Source organism: Pteronotus mesoamericanus, unplaced genomic scaffold (genome assembly GCF_021234165.1).
Source record: "Pteronotus mesoamericanus isolate MK-2021 breed Mesoamerican mustached bat unplaced genomic scaffold, CSHL_Meso_final contig_105, whole genome shotgun sequence".
Lineage (NCBI taxonomy): Eukaryota > Metazoa > Chordata > Mammalia > Chiroptera > Mormoopidae > Pteronotus > Pteronotus mesoamericanus.
The window spans coordinates 3222716-3238404 of NW_026555006.1; the positions used below are offsets into that span (position 1 = coordinate 3222716).

General features: G+C 33.6%; 2 protein-coding genes and 1 pseudogene across 2 annotated transcripts in view; 2 read left to right on the forward strand and 1 right to left on the reverse strand.

The window, feature by feature from the left end:
* The first annotated feature begins 255 nt into the window (after nucleotides 1–255).
* Nucleotides 256–666, forward strand: LOC129069298 (trafficking protein particle complex subunit 6B-like). The gene has a single exon (XM_054571953.1). It carries the CDS (start codon nucleotides 256–258, stop codon nucleotides 664–666), a length of 411 nt encoding a protein of 136 aa, XP_054427928.1.
* Nucleotides 667–3965: 3299 nt separating this feature from the next.
* LOC129069677 (60S ribosomal protein L7a-like) lies at nucleotides 3966–4753 on the reverse strand (annotated as a pseudogene).
* Nucleotides 4754–5233: 480 nt separating this feature from the next.
* The window catches only part of CUNH1orf185 (chromosome unknown C1orf185 homolog), a 38250-nt gene continuing 27794 nt past the window's right edge, over nucleotides 5234–15689 (forward strand). The window contains exons 1-2 of the mRNA XM_054572379.1: nucleotides 5234–5249; nucleotides 12734–12839. Of these exons, the coding sequence (XP_054428354.1) occupies nucleotides 5234–5249; nucleotides 12734–12839 (122 nt within the window). The remainder of the gene's footprint in view (nucleotides 5250–12733; nucleotides 12840–15689) is intronic.

The following is a 15689-nucleotide window of genomic DNA, read 5'->3' on the forward strand; positions in this document are numbered from 1 at the left end:
GAGGGCTTGGAGGCTCTGAGGTGGGCTGTCCCGATACCTGGCTTTCTGCAGTACCAGCCTTCAGGAAACCGAGTGAATTCCTGTCTCCTAGCAACGAGGGACGGGCTGGGGACAGAGGGAGCTGTGGTGCACACCAAATTACTGAGGCGCTAGCCAGAACCCACGAACTCGGCCCTAACTGAGCCAATAACCAGAGCTGGGAAGAATAAGCTGGAAACGGTCGACGAGGGGTTGTTTTTCCTTTTCTATAACGTGATGGTGTCAAGAATGTACTACTCGGAGGAGCAGGGGGAGGTGGAAAACAGACGCAATATTACTGAGCTGGAAGACATGGCGTTTCTAGTGGCACAAGAATTGATAGAAAGGTTTACAAAAGATACCTCAGTGTTCAAGGATGAGTTAGATATCATGAAGTTTATTTGTAAAGCTTTCTGGACTACAGTATTCAAGAAACAAATAGACAATCTAAAGACAAAACATCAGGACATCTATGTGCTTCAGGACAACAAATTTCGTCTGCTTACTCAGCTGTCTGCAGGAAAAGAGTACTTAGAATATGCACGTAAGTATTTAACATTTACACATGGCTTAATCAGAGGTGGCTTATCAAACCTAGGGATAAAAAGTATTTTAACAGTTGAAGTGTCTTCAATTAATGCCCGATAGTGATGATACAGAAATTGAAGAACATACTGAAATGCAAGGCTTCAACAGTGTAAAAAGTTAAATTATTCATCTATAAAGAATTTCAAGTAGCAATGATTTAATTACATGGTTGGACATTTGTGTTGATAGAAGCTATTTGCTAACTTGTGTAATGAAAAATGTACTCTTAAGCAGGAGTAAGGTTGTACAGACCAAGTTAAAGCAGATAGAGAGACCATAATATAAACTTTACTCAAAATACTCAGAATGGGAAAAACAAAAACAAAAACAAAAAAACCTGACTTCAAATAAATAAACATCAAGATGTAGGATCCTTATTTTAAACATTTTAATTTGTTTAGAGTGCTACGACGTATTTAACAACAGATGGAGAAGCAGAACTTAGGGTTTGATAAATTAGAATAAAGTATGCACCAGTCAGATTCATTTGTGTAAGAATGAACAAATTTTGCTTTTGTCTTATGAATTTGCTTTAGTTATTTAAAAAAGAAAAGAGCAAAAAAAAAAAAGACATACTATTAAAGCATAACATTAAAGATATTTCTATAGGAATACTAATCTATTGTGGCTTAGATACATTTTCTAATAACCTCACTTATCACAAGTAATATTTGATTATATATCCTTGCCATTTCAAGTTTCATTTGTCTACACTGACTTAGTGAAGAGCCAGATAGCAGTCAGTTCAAGATAACTGTGTGGCAAGGATTCAAAGTCATTTATTATTTATGGAAGGAAAATATATATTTAATATAAGAGATGTGCAAGTAATAAAGTGTACTATCTGTTTTGAAAATTAAGGAGATTGACTTTTACTCTCACCAGGTTAAGAACATATGTGATAACTGTGTCCAGCTTTTAATGTTTTCCATTCATTAGTTAATTTAATCTTTCTAAAACCCCGCTGAAGTAGACATGATGAAATTGCTGGGTCATATGGTAGTTCTAATTTTAATTTTTTGAGGAATTTCCATATTGTTTTCTATAGCTGCTGCACCATTTTTCATTCCTACTAACAGTGTACAAGAGTTCCAATCACTCCACATTCCTTTTTCTTAAGGAATCTTTTTTTTAAAGATTTTATTTATTATTTTTCAACAGAAGGGAAGGGACAAAGGACGAAAAAGGGAGTGGAACATCAATGTGTGGTTGCCTCTTGTGCACCCCCTACTGGGGACCTGGTCCACAACCCAGGTATATGTTCTGACTGGGAATCAAACCAGCAATCTTTTTGTTCTCGGGCCAGCGCTCAATCCACTGAGCCACACCATCCAGGGCATCTCCACATTCTTGCCAACACCGCCTTTTATTTATTTTAACGGCCATCCTAACAGGTGAATGGATATCTCATTGTGGTTTCGATTTGCATTTCCCTGATAGTGATACAGTGATGTTGAGCATCTATTTATATGCCTGCTGACCATTTGTATGTCGTCTTTGGAGAAATGTATAGTCAAGTCTTTAGCCCATTTTTAAATTGAGTTATTAGAGTATTTTGTTGGGGGTTTTTTGTTTGTTTGTTTGTTTGTTTTTGCTATTGGGTGAAGGCTTTATACTTTGGAAATTAACTCCTATGGCTTACAAATATTTTTTCCATTCTGTATGTTGCCTTTTTCCTCTGTTGATTGTTTCCTTTGCTGTGCAGAAACTTTTTAGTTTGATGTAGTCCCACTTGTCTATTTTTGCTTTTGGTGTCACATTCATGAAATTACTACCAAGACTAATGTCATAAAACTTTTTTCCTGTTTTCTTCTAAGAGTTCTGCAGTTTCAGAAGACAATTGTTTCTTGTATATTGAGCTCATACCCTGCAATTTGTTAAACTCACTTAATTGTTCTAGTTTATTTAAAATACCACAAGTTTTTCTACACAGATGATCATCTTCTCTGTGTCTTAATCCATCCAAGCTGCTATAATAAAATACCACACACTGGGTGACTTATGAACAAGAAAAATTTATTTCTTACAGTTATGGTGGTGGGACGTCTGAGATTAGGGAACACGCATGGTCAAGTTCTGTGTCTGGAGAGCTCCCTCTCCTTGCATATTGTTGTGTTGTCACATAGTGGAAAGGGTTAGTGAGCTCCGTGGGATCTTTTTCATAACAGCACAAATCCCATTCACGAGAGCGCCACTCTCATGACCTAAGTACCTCCAGAAGGCCCCAACTTCTAATTCTCATTGAAGACCAATATCCCATTGGGCATTAGGATTTCAATATATAAATTTGGGGGGCACAGAAACATTCAGACTATAACCCAGAATATAAACATCTATTTCTTATTTTTTAATCAAGATGCCTTTTGTTTCTTTTTCATGCCTGGTTGCACTGTCTAGAACCTCCAGTGCAGTGTTAAAGAGAAGTTGTGAAAGTGGACACCCCTGTGTTGCTCCTGATTTTAGGAAGAAAGCATTCAGTCTTTTACCATTACATCTGATTTTTTGGCTTTTATCAGATAGAGTTCCCTTCTATCCTAGTTTGCTCAGTTGTTTTTTTAAAAATCAGGAATAGATGTTGGATCTTATCAAACTTTTCATAGATTCATAGTGATCATGTGGATTTTCTTTCCAAACTTGTTAATAATTGGTTTTAAAATGCTAAACCAACCCCATATTCTTGTGATAAACCTCACTTGATAATGATGTATTATCCTTTTAATATAATGTTGTATTTATTTGATAAAATGTTTAGAATTTTTACATCTATGTTTATGATGCATAACATAGATGAAGTTTGCATATATGTACAATTTATAATTTCCTCTCTTTTTCTCTCTTGCCTTTGCTCTCACTCTTATTCGTACCTGGCTTTGGTATCAAGGTAATGCTAGCCTCATAGAGTGAACTGAAAAGTGTTCTCTTGTATTATAAATTTTGGAAACATTTGTGTAGAATTAGTATTGTTTTAATACTTATTTAATACTAATCCTTAAATGTTTGTAGAATTTAACCAGTGAAGTCACCTGGACATGGAGTTTTCTTTGTAGGAAGAATTTTATAACTACAACTTCAATTTTTTTAATTGGGGGTCAGGGGGGAATGTGTCTTTTTGTTATCTATTTCTTGAAAAAGCTTTGGAAATTTATGTCTTTTGAGGAATTTTTCAATTTCATGTAAGTTGTTAATTTTATTAGTATAAAATTGTTTGTAATGTTGCTTTACTGTTCTTTTACTATCTGTAGAATCTGTAGTAATGTCACCTCTTTAATTTCTGACATTGGTAATTTGTGCCCTCCTTTTTTTCTTTTTGAAGGAGAATTTTTATTACTCTTATGTGCAGAAAAGTCAACAGTATACACTTAACCCAGGTCAGTGGTCAGTTCTTTAGCCTTTGCTTTTTCCAGCTTGGCAATGTGAGCCATCGAGTTTGTACCCAGAACACTGACTACCCAGTGGCAACAGATCTCATCATATTTCATCATTGTAAGTGGTTCAGATAGCTTCCACCAGCCTTGCTAGAGCTTCTTTGTCTTCCGAGTTAACCTGTGTGAAGGTAGTGGTGGTATCGCCCTTCCTATGGACTAGACACTCGACCCTGGCCTTCCCCTCAGTAATGCAATAGGGAAACCCTATCTTACAGCACTGGGCAGGCCAGAAGACAAATAGCTTGATGGGATCCACACCATGTACAATCACTACCAGCTGCAACTCCTTGTTCTCCACCAAAGTTGTGACAGTGTTAACCTCTACAAGGACAGGTGGCCTCTTAGTAGGGACATTCCCTTTGCCAGCAGCTTTTTTCCTCAGCCCAGGCCAACGATCTCTGCTACTTCTCTTGCTTTGTCTCTGGTCTGTACTTGTGGGCCAGGTTAAGTAGTTGAGTAGCTGTTTGGCAGACCAAGGCCTGGTTAATTGCAGGAGGCACTTTCAGACACTTACAGAGAACATTCATTTGCCTCTGCAACTGAATGTAGCAGGTTCATTTGACAAAGCAGGTGAGGTCCCTTTTGGGCTGGATGTCTTGTCCTACACCAAAACTTTGGTGCCTTTCCTCAAGGGACTTAACGACCTACTTGGCCTCCTGCTTCACTACATCAGGGCCACTACCATCTTCTTCCCCTTACTTAGCCTTCTTTCCTTTTGGCATCTTTCACAGGAGGAGGAGACACCCTTTTTTCTTTAGTCTAGCTAGAAGATTATCAATTTTTTTAGATCTCAAAGAGCCAGCTTTTGGTTTTATTGATTTTTTTCTCTTGTTTTTCTGTTTTCTGTTTTACTAGTTTTCACTTAAGTGTTTAGTATTTTTTATTCTGTTTATCTTGGGCTTCATTTGCTCTACTTATTCTAGTTTTTAAGATTGTTCACATTTTTTTTCTAATATTGCAGTTTTTTGGTATAGATATTTCCCCCTGAGTACTGCTTTTGTGGCATCCCACAAATTCTGATGTGTTTTCATTTTATTGGGTGGAGTGTCAATTAGAGTTATGACGGCACATGGCTTTCAAAGTTCCCTAGGGATCATCTCCATCCCAGTTAAGCCTAAAAAAGAAAGAACATGGAGAAAGGTGCTAGGGGGCTTTTTATGACATCACTTCCACTCAAATTCCATTGGTTAGAATTCAGTCACATGGCTTCACCTAATGGTATGGGAAGCTGGGACATGTAGTCTAGTTTTTTGTCTGGGAAGAAGAGGAAAATGTATTTGGACAAACAGCCAGCAATCTCTTTCTATTTTCTGGAAGAACTTGTATAAGATAAGAAATACTTGAATCATGGGTATACAGTAGAAATTGTAAAGTTATTGGGGCCTGCTTTTTCCTTTGGGGGAAATTTTGTAACTGCTGATTCAATTTAATGGATACATGTTCATTTAGGTTTTCTATTACTTCTTGAGTCACTTTTTGTAAGTCATTTTTTAGGTATATATAATTTAGTATAAGTTTTAAAACATTAGCATAGATTTGTTGAAAGTATTTTCTTATTTTAATCTCTGCTATAATTGTATGTTCTTCATTTTTAATATTGTTTACTTATGCCTTTTTAATTTTTTTGATCTTAGTAGAGATTTGTTATCTTATCATTCTTTACCAAAAATCTTAATTCACATTTCATTAATTTCTGTTCTTTATATCCTTCCTTTACATTATTTGAGCTTATTTTGATGGTCCTATACAACTTATAATTTGAGTGCCAAGCTCATTATTTTTCAGATTTCCTTTCTAATATATGCATTTAGTGCCTTACATTTCCCTTGAATTTTGCTCCAGCTTTGTTGCTGCATGTATAGAGAGTGCTTTCATTTTTGTTTCTATGTATTTCCATTGATTTCTTCTTTAAGTTATTTACAGTGTGATTTCAAATTTCCACAAGTATGGCAGGGTATATATTAGGTTATTAATTCCAAAATTAATTGTATTATTTTCAGAGAATGTGATATGTGTAATAATGATTCTGTAAACCTTGTTTAGTCCTCCTTTATAGCCTGATATATTCTTGGTAAGTTTGAGATAGCTTACCATTTATTTTATTATTAAGTCCTTGCAACATTATCTTAATTATTCCGTATTCTAATTCTGTGTGAGAGATAGTATTACTCTCATTTTTCAAGTAGGAAATTAAAATCCAGTCAAAATAATAATTAACTTTTCCAAGTTTACAGATCTAATTAGTCTGATACCCATCCAAAACAGACACCAACTAAAACAATCAGTGTGGTCAACTTTTTATACTGGTTGTATATGAGCCCTGTTTATATTTCATTATAGATTTTTAAGCCTCTGGGCAAGGATTCATTCTTATTTAAATGGATTTTTATCCCTCGCTTGGTGTCTCAAACAGTATTTCACACATATCTGGTGTTCAATAAATGTTTGTTGAATTGGAGTAAACCTGAGACTGAAATCTGGAAAAACCCAATAAACATATAACAAGTGGGTAATTTGTGAATACTCAAAAAATAAAACATAACTTGTAGTTTTGGTATAATTGCAAAAAAATAATCTGAAAACAGTCCTGGGTCAGAGACCCAGTAATTCTGGTTAAAGGTATAGATACAGCTATATATGTATATATGTAACATCTATATTTTTATCTTATAACTTTTACATATGCATAAATATATCCATACTATCTAGATATAAATAACGTATCTAGATATAGATAAGGGATATATCTTTATTTATACCTAGATAGAGATATATATGTTAAAGTATATATGGGTAGAGGAAGAGAGACTTAAAAAGACTATAGACAGAGAAAAGGGAGGGAAACCAGGTGAATTTAGGTTACTAATGCCAATACAAGAGAAAGAGAATGGTCAATAGTGAAGTTTTGATTTTGTGTTAATGAAGTTGTTTCATGATTTTTGAAATGGAAGTTGTGAAGAAGTAGAAAATTCCATTTTAAAACTTTTGGCTGTAAAAAGTAAGAAAAGGATCAATGGTAAGCTGGAGAGTGCTGTGGGTAAAGAGAGAGGTGTTGTTTGTTGTTTGCTTGTCTGTTTGTTTTTTAAGATGGAAGAGTCGTGACCTGGTTTAAGACGGTTTCTTTAGCTGCTATGTCCTACTCACTCCATAAGATTCAGCTCAGGTGTTATCTTCAGGAAACTGTTCCTGCACTTGGTCAAATTGCCTCTGTTGTCTTAGCACTGTCAACAGGCCATCATCATAGAACTTAGGATACTTTAATGACTGTATCAATTTAAATGTCTTATCTTCTTCAGGCTGTAAATTTTATGATCAAGTGTTTCTTATCTTTGAATCATCAATTCTTGGCAACGGTTTACAAAAGAAAGTTTTCAAATGATGTTTAACCAAACTACGGAACTTTTTTGTTTTAAATTTCCCCTGCCTTTTTATAAATCTTTCTGTGTCTGTATTTTGTACTTATTTTTTCTCTTATAACACCTGTAATACTTTTCAATAGCAATTATTCTTTTTCACATAACTAAACAGCATACTTGTATTATCCATTTTTGTCATACTAACATCTAGCACAGTGCCTATCATTCATTCATTGACTATTCAATTATTTCTTGAGTAACCAGTCATTATTCTAAATTCTGAGACTATCATAGTGAAAAAAAGACTTATCTTCTTGTAAAGGAAAAGAGACAATAGATAATCAATAGATAATAGACAATAATCCAATAAGTAAAAAAGACTATTTATTATAGTAATTAATGAAAACAAATGGTGATACGATATAATGTCTGTTGAAAGTGAGGAGTCATTACTTTAGATAGAATACTTAGGGGCAGAATCAAGAAAGTAAGAATACTACTTGTGGATATAAAGAATTACATATGAATCTTCAAAACATAATGGTTTTTCTAATATAATCATGGTAGAAAATTTGAATATACAGAAAAGTCTGGAGTGGAACATTATAACTATAAGCCTTTATCCCAAGAATAACTAATGTTGATTATTTTTCTTGTACAAATGTTTCTCCCTTTTTCTCTTTTTATAAATTGAGATCATATAGTTTTCATGTTTTTAATTATTGGAAAAAATAAGAAAAGTGAAAATAAAAAAGGACAAAAATAAAAACATCTATATATCTCGTACTAAATAAATATTTTGACATATAAACATCACATCTTTAAGTTTTAAAGAAATAATATATTGTAATGTTCAGTTTATATTTTGTTTATAGTCTCATTCCCCTCATTTTTTTCTCCCTCCAGATGCAACTAATATGAATTTGGTGTATTTTAATACTTCTGCTAGATTAGTATTTTTAAAATACTATTACTTTGTGGCTTCTTCTAATGTGCATAAAAAACATTAGTACATAACTGGAATAATTGAATATAAATTTATGGTAATTTCTTTTTTTCACTGAGCATTAATTCTGGATTTTAGTTTTATTCATGCAGGCACAAATAGATCTAGTTTATTTATAAGTCATAAGTGTTAAGCTTGATGAATTTTCACTGAATATATCTATGCAACCAGTACCTAGTTTAAGAAACAGAACATAACTAGCATCTCTGAACTCTTCCTGAGGTCTATGTTTGAATTTTATATCTGCCTTCTTTTGTCCAACATTGTTTATGAAATTTATTCTTATTGTTGTATATATAGTTATTCTTTCCTATTATATATTGTTTTCTTCAATCAATTCAACTTTTTAAATTTGTTCATTCAACTATTAATGAGTATTTGAGCAGTTTCCAACTTGTGGCTCTCAACTGGTGATACTATAAACATTCTAGTACATTTTTTTGTTAACATATGTACCTACTTCAGTTTGGTTTATAGCTAAGAATTGCTGGTCATGGGATACACATATGTTCAGCTTTACTGATAGTGCCAAACAGTTTTCCAAGGTATTGTACAAAATTACATTTCCATCAGCATTGTTTGAGAATTCAGGTTTCTCTGCCTCCTTTGCAACACTTGATATTTTCTGTCCTTTTCGTTTTAGGCATCATATAGAGTTGTCATATTATCTCATTGTGGTTTAATTTGCATTTCCCTGATTATTAATGAAGTTTTCATGTGATTATTGGCCATTTAGATATTCTCTTTTATGATACCCTTATATATGTAGCGTTCATACGTGTTTTTTTCTCTAAAAAATCTAAAGATTTTCTGTGTCTATTCTTCACTCAGTCTACATAAGGGAGGACCTTGGTAATTTTTAAATTACTACTGTTCTGTCACCAGTTGTATGCCTTTAAGCAAGTTACTTAACCTAATTTTGCTTGTTCCCTAATCTGCAAAGTGGGAAATAATAGTACTTACCTCATAGAGTTGTGAGAATTAAATAAATATATATAAAACACTGTGAACAGTGCCTGGCGTATAGTATTTGGTCTATAAATGTTAGATATTATTGTTGTTTTTGGTGAAAGGATATATAACATATATCAAGGGGACAGAATAGAGAGAATACAGAAATAGATTACAGAAATAGGTTGACACAAATATAGCTAATTGATTTTTGACAAGGATGCAAAGGAAACTCAAGGAAGAAAGGATAGGCTTTTCAACAAATAGTGTTGGACAACTGGATATACATATGAAAAAATAAGAACTTGATTCATACCTTGCACTTTATGCAAAAATTAATTTAAAATGAATAATAAATTAAATATAAACATAAAACTATCAATCTTTTAGAAGAAAACAGAGGACAAAGTACAACTTGGGTTACGCAAAGAGCTCTCAGATAAGATCCATAGAAAAAAGTTGATAAATTGGATATCAACAAAATTAAAAAGTTTTTCTCGGTGAAAGACATTTAAGAGAATTGGAAAGACAGCCACAGATTGGAAGAAAATATTTCCAATTCACATATCTGACCAAGGACTTGTACCCAGCATGTATGAAGAATTCTAAAAAATGAGCAAAGATTTAAACATGTACTTCACTGAAGATGATATATGGATGATAAGCATATGGCAAGATGTTCAACCTCATAATCCACTAAGGAAATGAAAATAAAACCACAGTAGAAAGCCACTGTACCTGTATTAGAATGGCTGAAATAAAACTGACAGTATGAAGTGGTGGTGATGATACAGAGCAATACGAAGTAGAACTATTGCATATTGCTGGTGGGAAAGCAAGACAATACAGTCACTTTGGAAAGCAGTTTGGCAGTTTCTCATAAATTTAAATATATACTTGATACCTGACATTGCTGAAATAAAACCTTATATTTAAATAAATATCTGTATGCAAGTATATAGTAGCATTTTTCCCTAATAACCCCAAACTGAAAACAACCAAGTGTCTCTCAGCTGGTGAATAAACAAACTGGGGTACATCTATAAAATGGAATGTTACTCAACAATAAAAAGATATGAATCACTGATACATGCAATAACATGGATGAATCTCAACTGCATTATGCTAAGTGGAAAAAAGCTAGACTCAAAAGGCCATGTATTGTATAATACCATATATAAGAAATCTGGAAAGGCAAAAGTGTAAGGTTAGAGAATGTGTATGGAAAACGATTAGTGGTTGCGGGCAGTTAGTGCTTGACCCGCTTACAGGCAGCGTGAGGAAACCTGGCGGGGGAGGGTGATGAAAGTGTTCTGTAAGTTGACAGTGGAGATAATTAAATACTCTTTGTATCTGCCTAAACTTATACAACTACAAACACATGTACAAAAGTAAATTTTACTATGTGTAAATTTAAATTATTTTAAGTAAAAATCTTAGGTTGTACCTCTTTAAATATTGCTTCTCTCTTCTGTATCTTCTGGAACCCTTATTTGTTTTATGTTGCATACTCAATATTTTCCAAATATAATTTACTTATAATTTTTTTATGTAATTGGGCAAATTTCTCAGTATTATCTTTTATTTCATTAATTGGGTTCAAGGAAGAGTTTACTCCGTTTTAATGTTTTTAAAATTTTTATTTCTAAGATTCCTCCTTAGTTCATTTTTGGTCTTTTATTGGTGCCTCAGGACTCCCTTCTCTAAGAGATGTTGGTAATATTGTTATTCACTGTGCCAGAGACTGGTTTGGTCTAAGTCTTATCTCAATGATTTTCTTTGCTTCTTCTAGCTAATTCCTGCTTCCAGATCTTCTAGCATGCCTGTGGTGTTAGTCCTTACTTACTTCTCGGTTGATTTTCTCCTATTGTCCATAGAGATCTTTACCTTACATTTAAGCACGACTATGTATTTAAAATTTTTTAATTGTGGGTTTTATCTATCTTGCTTCTATCCTTTAATACTATCTGACATCTACTTGTACCACTGTATCAGTAATTCTCAGCTGGGGCAATTTTACCCACCTTCCGGAATATGTAATACCTGAGGACATTTTCAGTACAGTGCACAGGACTGTCCCTACAACAGATTATCTGGTTCCAAAGACTGATAGTATTGAAGTTAAGAAACCCTGCACTAAATTAAAGAATACTATATTTTTCTTTCATAATATCATCATAACTCATTTAATTGACTTCATACTGTGGGGTATTTAGAGGTTTTTTGTATTATATATATCACTTTGATAAATAGCTTTATATAACTTTTTTGGTACCATTAATTCCCAAATGTAGACATTTCTGAACAAAAAGAAAACTAAGATTTGAGAGACCAGATATTAAGGAAAAAACTAAGATTCTTGGAAGCTGGAAATTACTTATGAATAAAATACGGGAACAGTCTTTATCATGTCATATGCCTAGTAGAACTTATAATATGTTTACACATAAAGATCTTCTGTTAGTTTTATACTTTTAAACCCCTTTTTTTCCCCCAAATAATACACTCTTAAGTTATTTTAAGAGCCTTCAAGTTCTACAAAATGTTCTGTGAAAGCTTTCTACAGCTTGCTTTTTGCTTAAGTAGCAGATTTCAGAATCTTAATGAATACTTTAATATTTTGTAATGAATACAATCTGACTATAATTGCCTTTGTTTATTTATTTTTCTTTTAATACATACTAATATTAAGGTTGTTAGTATTAAGATAATAGAACAAGCAGAGAACTGGCTATAATTTGCTAACTAACCTTAGTTTGGTTTCTTCTCAATTTTAACACCTATAAAAAGGAGTTATACCTGCAATTCCTATAGGCTTTTTCAATTATAAACCTGTGATATGCTACTATTTCATATTGCTTTTATTTAGGTTTGGCTATGATCTTTTACTGTTCTTGAGATAAAGTATAGGTAAAACATTTTTAAATTCCTAAGACCTTTAAAAATTCCTTATACTTGTTCTTCATTATTCTCATCTACCTTTTTGTAGTGGTTGATAATCAAAACCTTAAAATGAAGTATCTTATGTTGGAGGACTGCAAAGAACGATACTAGAAAGATAACAAATTCACAGCGGGACAGGGAAGGGAGAAAACTAGATAAGAAAAAAGGAGGTGACAGCTGTACAAAAAGCAAACAAAACCTAGGTCTCAAATCCTGGCAGAGTAAGAGAAATGCACCCTAATCAGCATGAGGCCCCGTGTAATTCTCAAACTCAGGGTCTTGAAATTTATTAGAATTGCACAAGAGCAGAATTCAGGTCTCCCAACTTCCTAGTTAATATTTTAACACTACACTATGTAGTAACTTTTGAAATATTATATCATTTAATTTTATCTAGAGATTGAGGATACATGCATGAAATATTCTTTTATAATTTATTTGTATAGGTTCTTTTAATCACTTAACCTATTTTCTGGCTGCTGGTGCTATTACTTTCGGAATTGGTTTCTTTGCTTTGGCATCAGCTTTGTGGTTCCTGATTTGCAAAAGAAGGTAAGGTTTATCAGAGTATTCTACTTTTTCTCTTTTAAAAATCCAATGAAAGCCTTTTTCAAATGGTAGTAAATTTAACTAACTAAAATAGTATTGAATCTGTAATTTGAAATTTGGTTATAGAACCTTCAATTGGGAGGGAAAGCTTTACATGTTTAAAGTAGCTGAAAAGAGAAGTCCTAGTAGTATAATTGTCCAGGTAATACAATAGCAATCTTCATGCATTAAAAGTTAAAAAATTATAATATCTATTGTATTCTTTAAAAGACATATTTTGAGTTATAATATAAAGCTAGAAGATTTTTAAATTTTTCACTACTAATATAGGTTAAAAACATGGCTGACAGGACGTTTCCCATTCTTGAGAAGATATTTAAGGAAAGAGCTGTAGCCTTTAGCCAGATACAGAAAAAAAAACATACTTGGCACCTCAGTTCTTTTCAACCTTAAAATTTGGTGTTTTTTAAATTGAATTTATTGGGGTGACATTTGTTAATAACGTTACAGAGGTTTCAGGTGTACAATTGTATAATACATCATTTGTGTATTGTATTGTGTGTTCACCATTCCAAGACAAGTCCCCTTCTACCACCACTTACCCCCACTATACACTATTCCACTATTCTACCTTCCCACACTTCCTTTTCCCTCTGGTAATCATACTGTGGCCTGTGTCTATGTGTTGCTTTTTTGGTGGGGCTCCATCCCTTCAACTTCTTCACCCAGCCCCCCTACTTTCCTTCTCTTCCACAATTGTCAGTCTGTTCTATCTAGGAGTCTGTTTCTATTTTGTTCGTTTATTTTGCTTGTTTATTTTGTTCATTAGATTCCACATGTAAGTGAGGTCATATAGTACTTGTCTTTCTCAGACTGGCTTATTTCACTTTTCTCAGACTGTCATGATAGTCTCCAGGTCCATCCATGCTGTCACAAAGGGTAAGATCTCCTTCTTTTTCATGGCTGAATAGTATTCCATTATGGAAAGGTACCACAACTTTTTTATCTACTCATCTACTGACAGACACTTGGGTTGCTTCCAAATCTTGGTTACTGTAAATAACACTGCAATGAACATAGGGCTGCATATATTCTTTCAAATTAGTATTTTAGGTTTCTTTGGGTATACTCCTAGAAGTGGAATCATTGGGTCATAGGCACTTCCATTTTTTATCTTTTGAGGAAACACCATACTGTTTTCCACAGTGGCTGCACCAGTCTGCATACCCACCAACAGTGCACAAGGGTTTTCTTTTCTCCACATCCTCACCAACACGTGCTGTTTGTTGATTTATTGATGATAGCCATTCAAACAGGTATGAGGTCATATCTCATTGAGGTTTTAATTGGCATTTCTCTGATGATTAGTGATGTTGAGCATCTTTTCATATGTCCATTGGCCATCTGTATGCCTTCTTTGGAGAAGTGTCTATTCAGGTCCTTTGCCCATTTTTAATTAGATTGTTTATGTTTTTGGTTTTGAGTTGTATGAGTTCTGTATGAATTTTGGATATTAGACCCTTGTCAGATATGTCAGTGGCATATACATTATCCCATTCAGTGGGTTGTCTTTTCATTTTGGTGATGGGTTCCTTTGCTGTACAAAACCTTTTTAGTTTGATGTAGTCCCATTGTATATTTTTATTTTTGTTTGTTTCCCTTGCCTGAGGAGATGCATCAGAAAAAATATTGTTATGAGAAATATTGGAGATTTTACTGCCTATGTTTTGTTCTAGGATTTTTATGGTTTCAAGTCTAACATTTAGTCTTTAATCCATTTGAGTTTATCCTTGTGTATGGTTTAAGAAGGTGGTCTAGTTTCTTTTTTCTTTCTTTCTTTTCTTTTTCTTTTTCTTTTTTTTTTTGACACCTTTCTGTCCCAACACAATTTATTGACTGGATTGTCTTTACCCCATTGTATGTCCTTGTCCCCTTTGTCAAATGTTAATTGACCTTATAGACAGGGGTTTATTTCTGGGCTCTCTATTTTGTTCCATTGATCAAAGTCCATTTTTATGCCAGTACCATGCTCTTTTGATTACTATGGACTTGTAGTATACAAGAGGGTACCAAAAACCCTGAAATTTATTTATAAAAAACTGTGCATTTATTCTTACATATTTAAACTTCAGTCACCTTCAAAGTGCTTTCTATTTGATGCAATACACATACCAAGGCTTTTATCCACTGCTCAAAACAGTTTTTGAACTTGTTGATTTTAATGCTGTTTAGTGCTTCTGGCATTTTTTGTTTCACCTTTTCCACATTGGCAAAATGTTTAACTTTGAGGACTTTTTTTATCTGAAGAAACAAAAAAAGAGTCACTCGAGGCGAGATGGGGTGAATAGGGAAGGCAGGCATGGAGTCATGCCATTTTTGGTCAAAAACTGCTGAACACTCAGCACAGTGTGGGCAGGTGTGCCGTAAATCACCCATCATGAAATGGGCCAATTTGTTGAAAGAGTCTTCAAAAAAACTTCACTGAAGCTGAACACAGCCTATCACAACAACACGAGATGGTACACTGATACAGGTGGTTTTCTAGAATATACATCTAGCAGGGGAAGCCTATACTACAACAGGCCTGACTCCAGAAGATAATTTTGGGTTTTTTGGGGGAGGGGGGTCCCCTCTCATAGTTTGATATCAGGTAGTGTGATTCCTCCAATTTTGTTCTTTTTTTCTAAGATTGCTGTGGCTATTCAGGATCTTTTGTGGTTCCATATAAATTTTTGGAATATTTGTTCTAGTTCTGTAAAATATGCCATTGGTATCTTGATAGGAATTGTGTTGAATCTACAGCTTGTTTTGGATAGTATGGACATTTTAATGATGTTAATTCTTTCTATCCAT